The 18,107-nt window shown below is 36.9% G+C and overlaps 1 protein-coding gene across 1 annotated transcript in view; it reads left to right on the top strand.

The window, feature by feature from the left end:
• The window catches only part of DNAJC5B (DnaJ heat shock protein family (Hsp40) member C5 beta), a 93,391-nt gene that overhangs the window by 61,431 nt on the left and 13,853 nt on the right, over positions 1-18,107 (top strand). Inside the window, exons 4-5 of the mRNA XM_041768444.1 lie at positions 10,978-11,191; positions 15,122-15,293. Of these exons, the coding sequence (XP_041624378.1) occupies positions 10,978-11,191; positions 15,122-15,293 (386 nt within the window). The remainder of the gene's footprint in view (positions 1-10,977; positions 11,192-15,121; positions 15,294-18,107) is intronic.

Raw genomic sequence — 18,107 nt, 5'->3', positions numbered from 1 at the left:
GGCACGTCTGCCTCCCCCGCTGGTCCAAATACAGAGTACAGCGTCCTGCAGGCACAATACAGACCCGGCACAGACCCGGCCAGTCAGACAAACGGACGAGACAGATATGACATTTAGCGAGCTCGGTCTTACCTCCTACCGGTCTTAGGATTGAGCCTGGGGCGTCTCGGATCCCGGACGAGCCCCCAAATGTTGGACCCTGGCTCACGGGTGCCAACGTGTCCCGGTGGACACCCCAGAGACTCAGACCCCAGACAGGCAGATGCAATTAGCAAGAGGGTTTATTGGACGTTTGCGCAAACGGGCTCTCCGCCCCCGAAGAGGAAGAGAGCCCCGATTAGCAATTACAGGTATCTTTTAAAGGCAAAAGGAAAAAAAAACCGCTTAAAGACAAAAGAACCTCGGGAGTTGCATAGCATTCAGGTTATTGATTTCACAGAGGGTCAACATGAACCTATTCAGGGACATTCCAATCAGGGTGTGGGGGGAAATGGTTTTCTTATTGTAAACAGAATGCTTTTAGTTGCTAAAATTTCAGGAAGACGCCTGGATGGGCTGCCTCTGGATTAGGGCTGGCCCTACTTACAAGGGGGGGAGGTTTCTTCATATACATCTTAAAAGCACTGAGATTAAAGAATTACTGTTGAATAGATCACAATAAGAAACTGAGAAGCTGAGAGGCTAAGCAGGACTCTACAGAGAAAGGAGAAAAATGTGGAGCCCTACCTAACAAGTATGGGAGTCTTGCAATTCTATTTAGACTCTGAAGTGCTGTACCCCAGGACAAAACGCAAAACGGAAGTAAATAATCTGTGGCTCACTATTTTGTGGTCCTTCATAAACCATATTTCCTGGTTTCATGTCCTCAAATAGCCCTCTTGAATCTGGGCTGGCTCTCTGACCTAATTTAACCAACAGATTGCGGCAGAAGTGATGGTGTATCTAAATCCTAAAAAGGCTCAGCAGCTTCTGCTTTTGCAGCCTTGTCTAAGCTGGCCACCTCTTAAGAAACAGGACTATCCTGAGATTATCATACATTGGGGATCCTCACCTAGTCACATGGCAAAGTCATGTGGAAAACAGAGTTCCTAGCCAACAGTTCCTAGCTCAGTCATAGCCATCACCAACTTAAGGTCAGTGAGGTCATCTTGGAAGCAAATCCTTCAACTCCAATTGAGCAGTCCTAGCCAAAGCCAAACAGAGCACAGAAAAACTGTCCCCACCAAGTTCTGCCTAACTACAACATTATAAGCAAACTAATAAAATGTTTGTTGTTTTAAGCTATTTAATTTCACCAAAGCTTATTACACAGATCATGGAAAACACCAGCCTTGTATGAATTATAACTGAACTTTGAGCCATCAGGGTAACTGAAAAGAAATCTCAATACCTAATATTGGATTGCAATGATCCCAGTTTTGTAAGTGCCTCCAAACATCTGAAAGTAGGAAATAAAAATGCTCTCTGGCATAAGACAACATTTTCTTAGTAGTCCAATTATTTTTTTAAATTTTTTTTTCAGTTTTGTTGGGAAATAACTGACATACATCAGTGTGTAAATTTAAGATGTATAGCATGATGATTTGATATGCATACAATGTGAAACGATTGTCGCAATAGGCTCCGCTAACATTTATCATGTCCTACAGATACAAAAGAAGAAAAGAGAAACAATTTCTGCTTATGTTAAAAACTTTTAGGATTTATTCTTTCACAACTTTCCCAAATATATTCTTTTAAACTTTTTTTTTTTTTTTTCTTTTAAACTTTTTTTTTTTTTTTTCTTTTAAACTTTTTAAAATACAAGATCTGGCTACAGCAATAAGCATATATAAGTCAAGACAATATGAACTAAGAATCAGTAAAAGTTTGACAATAGACACAGAATCATGGACAACCTCATATATTAGAATTATCAGACACAAATGTTAAAATATCTATGATCAAGAAACAAAATACAAGATTAAGAATTTTCACAGAAAACTGAAAATTATGAAAAGGGACATTTCAATTTTTTAAATGAACACATAAATTTTACAACTGAAAAATACAGCAATCAAACTAAAGAATTCAAAGGTAATATGTACAGGTTAAAGAGCTAACTGGAAGATAGGCCAGAATAAAATAGCAAGAAAAAATTACAAAAGGACAGGAAACAGTGCAAGAATATAAAATAAATAAAGGATCCATTAAGAAGGTCTTAGAAAAATGCAACTGGAGTCTGAAAAGGAGAGTAGAAAGAGAATGAGATGAAAACTATTTGTAAATAATCTCTGAATCTTCTAGGTTCATGAACAATATCAATCCATATACCAGAAGCCCAATTAAAGCCAAGCAGAACAAATAGAAAGTAATATATTTCAAGCACATCACAGGAAAATTGCTGAAAATCAATGATGAAGAGCCTTTAGAAAAAAAAATGGAAACTATCTTCAAAGAATAACAACTAGACTTACAACAGATTTCTCAACAGAAATAATTGAATTCAGAAGACAATGGACTGAGATCTTTAGTGTAAAAAAGAAAATAATTGATAACCTACAATTATACATCCATAGAAAACACCCTTCAAAAATGAAGGTGAAATAAAGACATTTTTAAATTAAACAAAACTGTAAGAATTAATTATCAGCAGATCTGCACTAACAGATATACTAAAGGGTGTTCATAGAAGGAAAATAATTCCTGATAGATGGTCAGAGATGCAACATAATAACCAACGGCAACAAAATTGAAAAATATGTGAGTAAATGAACACAAATACTAATTGTGAAAAAGATCATTAAATAATTGTATTAAATAACAATTCTTGAGGGACTAAGAGATGGAGAGAATTAAAGTAACAGGCTACCAACAACACTTAAGTTGGGACAAAAGTAATAGTGGTCATGTTCTAAGATTTTTATTTTGTCTTAAAGACAAAAGTACAAAAGTACCTTGACATTGGACTTTGATAAGGATTTTGTAATCTCTGGGAAAATCCCAGAGGAATTTTAAAAATGCATAATTTCCAAGGCAACAGAGGGAAAAAAGTAGAAAAATTAAAGAACCAATCTAAAGGAAGGCAAGAAAGGAGAGGAAAGAAAATTTATTTTAGATGGGACAAAAATAAAACAAAGAAGTGGTGGGTTTAGCCTGAGATATATTAAAAATAAGCATAAACTAAATGCTTCAATTAAAAGAAAAAGATCATCATTGTGAATAAAAAACCCAAAACAATATGGTGTTCACAAAATACACATCTACTATATAAGCATACTGAAATTTGAAAATAAAAGTAGAGAAAAATATATTCTATGTAGATGCCTACCCAAAGAAAGCTAGTGTTGCTTTATTAATATTAAAGTAATGACAAAAAATGTTACTAGGGATAAAGAGGCATATTTCAAATGATAAAAGTTTAATTCATCAGGAATGTATAACAGCTGTTAATTTGTATGCTTCAAAAACCAGGGTCTAAAATACACAACTAGCAAAAAGTGACAACTATAAAGAGAAATATGCAAACCTACAGTGATAGTGAGAGACTAGATTTAACATAACCTGTTTGATAGATCAGTAAAATGGCTAAGAGTATAGAAGATTTGAACAAAATAATTAACAAAGTCTAATTCTCTTATATAAATTCTCTTATATAAGAATGGAGCACTTAACAGGTATGGACTATGTATTCTTTAAAACACATACAAAAGATTCATAAAAATTGAACAAGTAATGAGACTAAAAGCAATTCTCAAATTTTGAAGGATTTAAATCAAGTAAAACATGTTTTCTCACTGCAGTGCAATCAAGCTAGAGGACAAAAATAAAAAGACAACTAGAAAATTCCTATTTGTTTGAAAAATTTGGAGGCACATTTTAAATGAACTCATGGCTAAAATAAACCACAATTAAAATCAGAATATATCGGGGATCCCTGGGTGGCTCAGTGCTTTGGCTCCTGCCTTTGGCCGAGGGTGTGATCCTGGAGTCCAGGGGTTGGAGTCCCACATCGGACTCCCGGCATGGAGCCTGCTTCTCCTTCTGCCTCTGTCTCTGATTCTCTCTCTCTATCATGAATAAATAAATAAAATCTTAAAGAAAATAAAATCAGAATATATCTAGAAGTGAACATGACATATTAAAACTTGTGGAATGCAGAAAAATTTATAGAATTAGTGTACAAATTAGAAAATAGTCCAGCAATAAATAAAAAATAATACATAATGACCAAGTTGAGTTTATCCAAGAACAAACTTCATTTAATATTAGAAAATCAATCATGTTAACAGACTGAAAGAGAAAAAAGTGTGTTTTCTCAACATATTCAGAAAAAGCATTTGAAAAAAAATTGAACATCCATTCACTGTTAGTCAATTAGTAAAAGAGAAGAACTCACTTTTTTAGAAAGCTTTTATTATTTATTTATTTATTTATTTATTTGTTTATTTATTTGTTTGTTTATTTCAGCAAGATCATGAGCAGGGTGAGGAGCAGAGGGAAAGGGAGAGAGATAATCCCAAGCAGACTGTGCTGAGCATGCAACCTAACACAAGCTTTGATCCCATGACCCTGAGATCATGACCTGAGCTGAAATCAAGAGTTGGACCCTCAACCCACTGACCCATTCAGGCACCCCGGGAGAAACTTGCTCTTGAAGATACTAATACATACTTTAAAGTACCGTATTTCAAACTATGATTGGCCCAGAAATAGCCAAACAGACCAATGGCAGCAGAAGACAGCCTAGAAATACAGGGAATGGACTTTATTTTTTAAATAAATGGTGCTAGGACAGTTAGATAACCACATTTTAAAGATGAGATTGGACACCTACCTTCCACCACATTGAAAAAGCAGCTACAAATCAATCCTTGACTTCCATGTGAAAGGCAAATCTATAAAGATTTTAGAGTTATAGAATTTATAGGACAATATCTTTCTGAATTCAGGATAAAATTGATCAATTCAACTAAATTAAAATTAAGAATTTCTGTTCATCAAAAGATTCCAGAAAGAAACTAACAATAAGTTCCCAGAAAGAGAGAATATATATGCAATACATATAAATGACTGAGGATTCATATAAAGAATAGGTATTTTTTAAAATGCTACAATTTAAATATCAAACTAAAAACTGGCAAAAGACTATGCACTTAAATAGATGATTTCCAAATGGCATATATAGGTATATATATGTCAGCCTCATTAGTAATTAGGAAAATGCAAATTAAACCACAAAGGGGTATCTATATATCTATATCTATGTATCTATATCTATATCTATATCTATATCAGCAGGGACATATGCACTGGGGCTCCTATATTGGTTTATTATGTTTTCACTTGGGTGTTGACTTAGTCCAAGAGGGCAGAGGAATTCCACTGAACTTCCAATATTATGACAACTATCAAGTTCCATTATTGCAATACTTGCCATCACCTAGAGTTACTAATCTAGGGTTTGTTTTTACCTTCAAACTTGGTTTATAGCAGCTCATTTTCCTATTTACCACTAGTCTCCTTCCCATTATACTAATTTTTTCTAGAGAAAATAGTCTATGTCTGAGCTCAGATTTTGCTTTCTTTTGCTACCCGAGCTTTTTCAAACTCAGATTTTGCTCTGCCATGTGTGTGTGTTTCTGTCGCAAGGGTATTTTAAGGGTTCTAGGATATGGGAAGAAATCACTCTTACTCTTCTACTGTTTCATCTTATGCAGCAGGTGGCTTCTTCTGGGACATTGAGGGGGCAATAAACTTTGTGGCTGAGAGAGTTTAGCAGAAAGTCACACTGCAATGGAGAATTTTTTTTAAGAGAAGGAGAGAGTGGTGGGAGGGGCGGAGGAAAAGAGAAAATCTTAAGCGGGCTCATGGGGCTCCATCTCACAACCCTGAGATCATGACCTGAACCTAAGTCAAGAATTGGATTGGCTCAGTTAATCAACTGAGCCACCCAGGCACCCAGGGGAAATTTTGAAATAGGAAACAATAGGTGATAATTGGATAAAGCAGCTGAAAATGTGTTGAGTAGGGAAAGGCAGTTTATAGACAGAGCCATGCCAGGATGAAACTTAGTTCCCTGAATCTTAGATGCCACCTTTCCCAAAGAAGGTTTCCTATAACATTTCAACCTCATGGAGACGGATCTGGCCTAACTGTGAGGCAACATGGTCAGAATCTGGTCTTAGATGACTTAGAAACCAGTAGAGAGTAGCAGATAGATCTGATGGTAAGAGGATCAATGTTAAGAGGAAGAGAACTGAGCAGAGCACTATAATTCTTAGAATTATGCTACTGCCTCAGAATAGGGGCCTTAAGTAATATAACCATAAACCCCATGTTTATTTTATCTGCCACTCATTGAATTCACTATGCACTGCAGTTGACAGTTGTCATTGGATTTTTAAATGGAAGTTAGAGGCATTGATGCTATTTCTAACATTAGTTTATAGTCATACCAGATTAATAGGTGACTAAGTATAGAGAGATTTAGAATAAAAGGCACACATTATGTCACTTTTAAATATAAAATGAGAAATTATAAGAAAGATCTTTAAAATGAACTAGGTGAAATTTATATTCAAATGACTCTAAGCACTTCTTTTTATCCTAAATTCCATACATGCTTCCTTGCTCTATAGGCAATTCCCAAGGATGGGTCATTGACCAAGTACTTCCTGAGCAGTTGTATAATTTTGGCAGCTGCCTCTGCTAGCCATATTTCCCAAGGATTCCTCAGAGCCAAGAGTGTCTGCCAAGAGGAGTCAAAATGCTGCTGACGACTAGGAATTGGATTTGTTACAAATGGAGATGGTCCAGCCCTCTGAATTTGCCAATGCTATTGTTAGAGGAGTGTGATAGATGGTTGAGTGCATCTGCCCTTGTGAGCTGATAAAGATACAAGCAGCTTAAAATATGACAGGAAGTTATGCTTTTCTGGCTAAGTGTTGGGCGGTATGTATCAGTCTACAACTGAAAACAAGAAACAAGGCAATGTATGCAAAGAGGCACTTTCCAGGGGTTTCTTTTTTCAAGGCAGAAGTAATAGCTCTTGTATTTGATTGACCTGGAAATGATTTCTGGAGCTAGTAGGAGAAAATGCTGCAATTGTATCCTAGAGCACAGTGTGAGAATTCCAGGAATATCATGCCATTAAAATTAATGTGTTTAAAGAATCCACTTGACAGTTTTTGATGATGATCATTGTATCACTGAAGTTAGAGAACTCCTTTCTTCCTTTCCCTTCTAATTTGGTAGTAGGTCATTTAAGAGAACAAACTAAACTTTCAGCTATTAAAAGAGAATATTTTTAATGAGCTTAAAAATGCTTATAGAAGGAAACTACGCAAGTAATCTGTATATTTTTTGTAACAAGCAAAAACAAAATAACTACCTATAATCCTAATGTGCAGCTATAAGCACCATTAATTGTGGTTATAACCTTCCAAGTTCTTTCTTTTCTACTTATTTTTCGGATTTATTTTCCTTATATAAAGACATATATACCATTGTGTGTGTGTGTGTGTATGTGTTTGTGTCAGTGTCACCAAAGATTTCTAGATCATTAAACCTAGTGATCAATTCTTAACCCTCATCATATATGACCTATTAATGGTATTTGACACAAATACCACTCTCTTCCTTGAAATGCTTTGTTCATTTAGATCTCAAAACCCCATATTCTCCAGATTTTCCCTTCTGCATCATTGGCCTCTCCTTTTTCATCTCCTCTGCTTGTCCTTCCTTTCCAAAGCCCAGTTTTTGGACTTCTCTTGGACCCATTCCCTTGGAAATCTTTTCCAGCTCCATAGCTCTAAATAAGATCTACCTGCTGAGAACTCTCAGACATACATCTCCCACAGTAACTCTTTTTCTTTTTTAAAAAATATTTTATTTATTTATTCAGGAGACACAGAGAGAGGCAGAGACAGAAGCAGGCTTCATGCAGGGAGCCCGATATGAGACTCGATCCTGAGTCTCCAGGATCACACCCTGGGCCGAAGGCAAGCACTAAACCACTGAGTCACCCAGGCATCCCTCCCACAGTAACTCTTGCCTAGACTCCAGGTTCATATATCTCTCCATCACTACTTGGAAGTCCAATAGGCATCTCAAAGATGTCTAAATACAACTCTAAATCCTAGCAAACCATTCCCTATTGCCAAAAAAAAGAAAGAAAGAAAGAAAGAAAGAAAGAAAGAAGAAAAGAATCCTCTTGCCAACTCATTAAATAATAACTACAAACTTGTCTCTACAAATTTGCTCAGCCCAAAAATCTGGTGCCATCTCTTATTTCTCTTTCTTTCGTATCCCACACCCAATCCATCAGCTAGCCCTCAAAATATATCCAGAATCCAACCACTTCTCATTATATCTTCCACTACCACACTGATCTGAACCACCATGAACTTTTCCTAAGAGTGTCCCTGGTTTGGCCTTTGTCCTCTCCAAAGGTTAGCAATCCTTCTAAAACTAAAGTACCCCAATAGCTTCCCAGGTCATATAGGCCAAAGCCAAAGTCCTTACAATGGCCTACTAACATTCTGAATGCCTTACTTTTTAAATTTAAAAATATTTAACAAGGTAGCATAGTGGTATCTAAGAGCATGTGCTCAGGGTCAGATTGCCTGTATTCAAAGTCTAGATCTAATTATTAGCTGTGTGATAATGGACAACTCACTTAACTTTCTGGTAGCTAAATTTCCTCATCTGTAAAATGGAATCATTATAATACCTATTTCATAGAATTGTGGTGAATATTAATAAATATTTACAATGTGTTTATAATAGTGCTGGCTTATAGTAAACATTATAAAATAATTTTAAATGACAAAATAGGCATTTTGTGCTATTAGCAAAATTTCATCATGAATTCTGCACATAAAAAACATCTCCAATGGTCTCCTCTCTAAGAATTTATAGATACCCCAACTGTCCCTCAAAAAGCATGAAACGTTTGGTTAAACAAATTTAAAGTGAACTATCAGGGGTGCCTGGATGGCTCAATCATCAGTTAAGCATCTGACTTTTTGGCTTAGGTCATGATCCCAGGGTCCTGGGATTGATCCCCAATGAGGGGCTCTCGGTTCATTGGGGAGCCTGCTTCTCCCTCTCCCTCTGCCTGCCACTCCCCTTACTTGTGTTCTCTTCTCCCTCTCTCTCTCTCTCTCTCTCTCTAATTAATTAATTAATTAAAATGAACTATCTTTGCTTTATCCTTTTTATTTATTCTGAGTTCAGAGTTGAAATGGATTTTACACGATGATTTTTACTTTTAAGCATTTTGGTACTTTTATTTTTTTTTATTTTTATTTTTTGATTATTTATTTATGATAGTCATACAGAGAGAGAGAGAGAGAGAGAGGCAGAGACAGGCAGAGGGAGAAGCAGGCTCTATGCCAGGAGCCTGACGTGGGACTCAATCCCGGGTCTCCAGGATCGCGCCCTGGGCCAAAGGCAGGCACCAAACCGCTGCGCCACCCAGGGCTCCCCTTGGTACTTTTAAAGCATGCTGGTGCTGAGCTGCTTAATCACCTACATCCTATCAGCAATACTTTAAATCCTAAAATAGATGTGATTTTTTTTCCAGTTTATTGTGTAGATTGACTTATAATGTAATCTTGATTTTTCGGCTCTTCTCATGGCCTTTTATTATTGCATTAAAATGAAACAATTTAATCTAAACCAAAACAAAAGCTGAAAGTATATTCCTACATACTACATCCCACATTCCTACATTCCTACATCCCATAGCTATGATGGGCACAGTAGGAAAAACAAGTCACATAAAATTTCTGGTACAGAGTCGTAAAATTCATTGACTTTGCAGTGGAAAAACTGCTACAGACTCAGTTTTTGAAAATGGCTTTAACTAATATTTAAATCTATGTATAGAGGGAAGTGAAGGAAATGGTTACCAGCCAGACCCCCGACTATCATAGCTTAGTTCTTATGTTTAATTTACAGGGTTTTTTTTTTAATACTTGAGTATAACTAAAGACTAAATAACTCCCAAATATCTCTCTCTCTTTCTTCCCCCTCCTCTCTCTTTCACACACACACACACACACACACACACACACACACACGCACGCACCTGCAACACAACACATATATACATATCCTTCCAGAATTGATATATGATCCACAGAGAAGAGAGGACCTTTTACTCACAAGTAAACTTCTACAGATTATTTGAAGTGGAAAGACCTATTTGAAAAGAAGTCAAATATACATTTGAAAACAAGGGAAGTCATAGTAGCTGCTCATAAAAACAAAAGGGAGTGAGGATTTGTGGAAGATTTGTGAAAAGAGTCATACTGTTTATCCAAGGGCGTATGAATCAGATTTTTTTTGAAGTTGAGTTTAACTTTTCGAATATGTCATGTGAAGTTTTGTTAATTCTAGAAACTTGTTCCAGTTCTAAATGGAATTTTATTGTAAACCGACCCTATTGTACAAACTCTTAAAGGCCTCTGCATATTGAGGTGGGCCATGGATCAGCTCCTAGGTAAAAATAAACTTCATATATTTGCCACAGACTCCACAAGTATGCAGCAACCAAGAATTCCTTTGAGGGTATGAGGAGAGAAATAATACTACTGTGCCAGCATATTAGAAACAAGAGAGGGATCCCTGGGTGGCTCAGTGGTTTAGTGCTTGCCTTCAGCCCAGGCCGTGATCCTGGAGTCCCGGAATTGAGTTCCACATCAGGCTCCCTGCATGGAGCCTGCTTCTCCCTCTGCCTGTGTCTCTTCTCTTCTCTCTCTCTCTCTCTCTGTGTCTCTCATGAATAAATAAATAAAATCTTTAAAAAAATGAAACAAGAGACAGCATCTGATGAAAACTTGTTTAGTTACATCAACATTTTTATGAAACTTATCATTTCAAAGTAATTGCATGTAAAAACGATGTACAAGTGAATACTGCCCCTCCTAAAGTGTCATTGCGGTTCTTGTCAAATAACACTTTTCCTCACTTTTGTTTTAATCTTAAAAGAAAATTGGCCCTGAAACATCATCCAGACAAGAATCCAGATGATCCAGCTGCTGCTGATAAGTTTAAAGAAATCAACAACGCCCACACGATACTTACGGACATGTCAAAGAGAAACATATATGACAAGTATGGATCTCTGGGACTCTATGTGGCCGAACAATTCGGAGATGAAAATGTTAACACCTACTTCATGCTGTCAAGCTGGTGGGCAAAGGTAAACCAATTTTTTTTCTTTAAAAACAATTTCCTAGAAAAAGCATGGTATTATTCACTCTTTTAGACTCCGTCTCTGAGAAAACCTAACGTTACTATATTACTTATTATAGTAATAAGTTACTAGATAATAAGAGTTACTATAACTCTTGTAAATAAAGATATCACTTCAACTGAAAGCTGTTATTTGAGAATTTTTTTTTTGCTTTAACTCACCAAACAATTATAAAATACAGCATGACTTAAAATACTTCTAGACATTAATTATAATTGAATTTGAGGTTTCGGGTTAATTCTGACTGCCCTCCCTCTCCCCATAATGACTAATTAAGAACTGACTCATTGCTCAAAAACAAAAATAATTTAATAGTGTGACAAGTAGTTGGTAAATTATTATAGGACAAATTTAGCCATGTACTTTATTATCAATAACATAAGCTACATGAGCAAATATAGAACTTGGGAGAATGCATGTTAGTTATGTGATAGGCTCACGTGGAACATGACCTCAAGTAGTAAAGAAGGAAATGGGGGGGGGGAATGGAGTGAAAATTAAGTAGAGCTGGACAAGGTGAAGAGTCACAGAGGGAGAAAATTTTTTTTAAAGATTTTATTTATTTATTCATGAGAGAGACACAGAGAGACAGAGAGACAGAGACACAGGCAGAAGGAGAAGCAGGCCTGACGTGGGACTCTGTCCCGGGTCTCCAGGACCTGGGCCAAAGGCGGTGCAAAACCGCTGAGCCACCCGGGCTGCCCCAGAGGGAGAAATTTTTTAAAAAGAATATCTAGTCAAGAAGAAGGCAATGTTTTTAAGGACTTAGTGCAATCAGAATTGACTTTTGACGGTAAATTTTTGTGGTTTCCTAGGAATACCTAGTATATGAATGTTTGGTGGTGGTTATGTATTTGTTTATGAGTTTTAATATCCTTATCTTCTGATAAAAGCGTATTTACACGTAAACTATACATACAGACCATCAGCATATTTTTTTGATAATTCATACATTTTGTGAAATCATGAACTCACATTCATATTCAAATTATTAATTAATAATTTAAAAAACTACAGATCTCCAAAGAGAAGGATTGCATGTTCAGTAGGATTCTGATTGTTATTTTCTTCCAATAAAATAAATATTGTTAAATTGGAAACTTTTATGTATGCAGAAGGAGAGAAAATATATTTTTGTACATAAGCATGGAGAGTCTGCAACCTGATGCCTCCCTTGTCTTCTGCAGTCTTCAAAATTTATTTTCCTCAAGATAAGTGACATTCCCACTGAATCCTCCTTTTTCTATTGTTGAAGACCTGGGAGGGAGACAAGTTCCCTCTGAGTGGATGTGAACCTTAGCATGAGAGTGTACACACTGACAATGTCATGTATGATAGATTGAGTGTTCATATAACAATGTGGGCTTTAATGGGCTTGCCTGGGAACCTAACCTTCAGAGCTGACATTCTCTCCATGGGAAGATAAATCTGGCATTCTAGATAATTTACACACTAGCACCTGGTTGCATATTGAGGCTGGCCTACATAAGAATGAGAATAGATGTGCTTGCTGAGGAAGTTGACAAAATTGATCAAAATTCATATAGAAAAGCAGCAGCTGTCCAGCGGTATAAGAGATATACAAAATGATTCCTGATGTGGGTCTTTAAAAATAAGATTACAAAAAACTCTGCCTCCTTCTTCTGGTTATGTCCAAAGTCTAACTGCACTGTTCCCATTAGAATAACTGGCACAGGGGATCCCTGGGTGGCTCAGTGGTTTAGCGCCTGCCTTTGGCCCAGGGCGCGATCCTGTGAGTCCCGAGATCGAGTCCTGTCTTGGGCTCCCGGCAGGGAGCCTGCTTCTCCCTCTGCCTGTGTCTCTGCCTCTCTCTCTCTCTCTATGTCTATCATGAATAAATAAAATTTTTTTAATCTAAAAAAAAAGAATAGCTGGCACATAGTGATCATGTATTAAGTATGCATTGCAAGAATGATTTATTGTACCATTTAAAATATGTACTTCAAAAATATTGGACTCTTACTTATGCCCAGTAGTGTACTAAGCATTGTAAGTATATAAGACAAGGTTATTTTCCAACAGGCAAACAATCTAGTTGTGATAAAGAACAAAAAAGTACATGAATTAAATGAAATTTTCAGAGAAGAGAAAAATGTAGGAATTGCATCGTAAAGACAAGGACAAAAGCAGTCAAAGAAAGGAGGTGCTGCTTGGGGCTATAACTCAAGAATACTGCACAGGAGGGTTTTGGTGGCAGTTGGTGAGAAGAAGGGTATCACAGTTCTGTTTTTCAGGGTAATTTACTTAAGTCTATGAAAATGTAGAGTATACTAAGCAAAAAGATTATAGATATGAGAGTGTAATTAAAGCTTCCTTGCTGCAAGCCACTTTAAGCTCCATCCCACAACAGGAACCAAAGTCAGAGAGAGGGGATAGTGGGTTAGGTAGCAGGGACGAGCCAGGATAAACCAGGTGAAGTTCATTAATGTTAAAGATTTCTGCCTTAAGTTACTGAAGAACTGTATACACAAGGTAATCTTTATTCTCTTTGCTCTTTTTAGATAAAATCTCCATTCTGATTCAAATATGTATAAAACATTTCCTATCTCAAATAACATGTTTTTTAAAAAATCAAATTTATTTTGCTCCACTAACAAAATTTGGCTTATTTTAACTAAAACTGGAGGTTGGGAAAGTTTCTTTTCATCTTTAGCTACGGCAGACTTAATAAGCAAACCTTTTACATGCTTGTGGGGAAATCCTGGTGCTGGCCATTCACTAGGAGAAACAAATCATTTATCTATTAATTACTTCACACATTCATTAATTCAGTAGGTATTTATTGTCTTCCACACACCAGGTACTAAATTCTTAGGTTAGGAGGGACTGGAAGATGATTAACATATAGTTCTAGCCTTCAAGAAGCTCAGCCTAAAGTGAGACAGACCTATAAACTGATCAATGTCCTAAAATGTCAATAACAATTTAAAAAAACATGGTAGAAATGTATATGGAGTACAGCTGGGGCACAAAGGAGGGAGAAACTATTCAGGAAAGATGGAGGGAGAAACTCTTCAGGAAAGATGTCAGTGAGAGGATCTTTGACATGAATCCAAAACACAGGGAGGACATTTTTTAGGTAGCTGGGGAAAGGGGAGGGGCCCCCCTGGGCAGATGAATCCACAGGGATAGCAAAGCTATGGCAAGCATGGCAGGAAGGGGGCTGTGCTAATCCACAGAAGGGTTGGAAGCCATATGACCATTAATAAGGAGTTCGAGCCTTTCCTGAGAGGCAGGAAAGTTGCCGCATAGGTTCAAAAGTACATGTATTTCAGAAAGCTCCCACAACAATATGCAGAGTAGAACAGGAGGCAAGAGTGGAGGCAAGGAGGCTAGTTAGGAAGCTGCTGAAGTATTAAAGGCAGAGATAACAAGACCTTTCTAAAGTCCTACCAGTCAGGATTGAAACAAGCGGTGTTGGGGGGGTGGGGGTGCAGGAGATTTTGGCAGGACTTGGTGACTAAGAGAAATGTGGAGGTGGGAGGGAGAGCTATCAACAGCTCTTCTTCAGCGAGAATGAGTCAATTTCCTTGGTTAGCTCATTTGACCTATAGAGGTTGTTTGTTGTTTTGTTTGCTCTACTGTTAATAATGACCACTATAGCTTATGAATAAACACTTCATTACTTAGGCTACAAGTCACTTCCTGTGAACTTGTTAGGCAAAACTTCATAAGGAATTTGTTTCCAAGGTAACTAAAAAGCTACAATAAGGATGAGGGTGAATATGTGGTCTGCAGGGTGAACTGCAAAATCTTTAGGTTTCTGAAGCTACATGGAAGCACACTTAATTTCTGGGGTTCTCCCACACCCTACCACCACTCCCCCCTATTTTGCTTTGCTTCTGTTTCCCTTAGACCCTGTTTGTCATCATTGGCCTCTTGACTGGCTGTTATTTTTGCTGCTGCCTATGCTGCTGCTGCAACTGCTGCTGTGGACGCTGCCGGCCCAAATCATCGGTGCCAGAAGAGGACTTTTATGTGTCCCCAGAGGATCTTGAGGAGCAGATCAAGACCGATATGGAAAAAGGTAGAGTAAAATAAGGAGAGAGTTAGTGGGTTTCCCTTCACAGGCTTGATCACATGTGAGGTCTCTGATGATGGTTATCACTAAAGTGAGAGAGATCCAACAACCCAATGAGAGGAATCCCAATGACTGTCATCTTTGGTACCACTTTTGGAGAGGATGAAAGGACAGTTCCCTTTCCTAGCCACAAAGAAAAGCAGAACCTGACACCATGAGAAAAAAAAATCACGAAATATGCTGATCACAAAGCAAAGCTAGTACAATTCATGATCTCGTTATGAGAGTATGAGCTCTAGGTTCAGGGAGGTTTGAGTGGGAATGCTCAGAGATACAAGAACCAAGCTTGTTACTTTAGGATCTCTATTCATATAGAAGGGAATAGACATCACAAAAAGTCAACAACCCTTGACTTTTCTTCTTTCTGAGTACTTGATAATGGGTTTTGAGTAGAACTAGGGTAAGGGTGATCTTTCTTCCCTGGAAACATAGTTTTCTTTCAAACCCACACATTCAGAGCTAGCCTCAACCAGCATCAAGATTACTGTCCTTCGTAAATGGGACTATTTGCTTTGCTAAACCACCTCTACATGTTTGTCTATGTGTATACATGATCATAAATATTACTTGATTCAAGTTCATTCCTCCCAGAAATGATAAAGAAAAAAATATAAGGAAAGATAAAACCTCACAGAATTCACAACACTAGGAATACTTCATATGTTCCGGGAAATGCCTTTGTGTAAACAAGCTGGAGTCAAATCTGCCATTGTCCTCTCTGTCTTGCAGCCATAATCCTACTATAATTTTCTCCTATAGAATGTATAATTATTCTGCATTATAGACTTTATCGCTAAATCACAAAGAACTCTGGACAGCCAAATAAAAGAATCACTTGATAATTCAGACAGTGGCCCATTGTTGTCAGAATTGCTGAAATTAGGAATGGTACATTTCTCTGGACTGAACTGGACTCTGATTCTTTTGATCACAATGAAACAGAATTTCTATGACATCAAGCAGCAGAGACTATCTAAAACCTTCCATATACCTTTTATTCCCTATCAAATATTATGCTAAGTAATAGTGTTATTACCCACCCTAACTCTAGCTTGAAGGAAGGAGTCTTCAATTTTGTAAATTGTACTTAGTCCAGATCATTTTAGGACTGGGAGTCAGAGAAGACTAAGGGGTTTTCCTGCAACCTGTGACCCCTTTCTATGGAGACCCTTGGGTGGCCAGTCTAGCAAACAGGGGGTTACTCTAATAATTTTTATTACTACTCCTGGAAACAAATTGTGGGCCCATGATGAAATATAATTATAACTGCCTTTTACCTTATTTGGGATGTAAAAAGGACAATTAATCTTTTAATGAGGACATACATGCCAAAAAGAACAAGCAAGCAGTACTACTTAAAAACGGATTAAATAGGGGATCCCTGGGTGGCGCAGCGGTTTGGCGCCTGCCTTTGGCCCAGGGCACGATCCTGGAGACCCGGGATCGAATCCCACGTCGGGCTCCCGGTATATGGAGCCTGCTTCTCCATCTGCCTGTGTCTCTGCCTCTGTCTCTCTCTCTCTGTGACTATCATAAGTAAATAGAAATTAAAAAAAAAAATGGGTTAAATATATATTTATATATAAATATATATATATTTAAAAATGGGTTAAATATATTATATTTAAAAATGGGTTAAATTTATATATATTTATAAATATAAATATGTAATATATTTATATATTATAATATAATATAATAATATATTATAAATATATAAAAATATATATGTTTATAAATATATATATTTACATATATATGTGTAAATTCTCCACGGAAGGGCCAGTGACCTTGCATAATTTCCTTAAGAATGATGATCCCCAGTACATTAATCCCTTCTGCCTTTGCAAGGGAGATAAACTATTGTAAGATCACATTAGCTAGCTCTGTTGTCTACAGGATCTCCCATAACATCCATCAATCCAGTACACTATTCAATTACTAAATAGGAAGGGACAGTGAGATATGAGAGTATTTTCATCATCATCCACAATGTCAACCTTAACTTTTTCTGTATAGTGCAGAAACCAAAACTAGGAAAATTGAACGTAGATACCCCAACTCCACTGTTTCACACTTCTCTGAAAAGCCTCAAAGTCCTTCCTCTTTTAAATTAGATAAAAGCTCTACCAGGTCATTTCATCAGACCTCCTTTGCAGTTTTCTTTTCTGGAACAGAAATGTATACTCAGTGCCAAATTCCACCCAGGTTTCTTTCCTGCAGGATGACTGGTGATAAATCTGTGTGCCTCTCACTGTTCTCAGTTCTGACACCTCAGAGTTTCCAATTCCATTGCAGAGGTCATATTCTAGACTAAGTAAAGCATGATCTCACTTGATTGTGTTACTAAGAATCCTTAAGCCAAAGGAAAAGCTTTATTCTATGCCCAAATATTTAAAAGCTCTATGCAGAGTTGATCCAAATTTTCTAGGGCCTGATACTTACACAACTTGGGCAGTGTTCTTTACCAAAAAAAAGCACAAAATTATAAACATAAAAGTAGCTCTTAAAGCAAATATTTATTTGTAATGAGAAAGGGAAATCACAATAAATTGCAAAGCTTAAAAACTAAAAATACTACAAATATGAGAAAGTCTAAAACAAAATAGCAATAGTTTAACAGCCTGGTACACCTCTATAATACTTTCCCTCTATGCCTTCTGGATGCACTATTCTTTGTCTCTTCATTTGACAGTACTTTTGGAATATCATTTTCTGTAGGAAGAATAGAAAAATAATTGTTTTTTTCTCTAGTGTATT

This window comes from Vulpes lagopus, chromosome 9, assembly GCF_018345385.1.
Source record: "Vulpes lagopus strain Blue_001 chromosome 9, ASM1834538v1, whole genome shotgun sequence".
Taxonomy (NCBI): domain Eukaryota; kingdom Metazoa; phylum Chordata; class Mammalia; order Carnivora; family Canidae; genus Vulpes; species Vulpes lagopus.
This window is presented reverse-complemented; position numbering and strand designations above follow the sequence as displayed.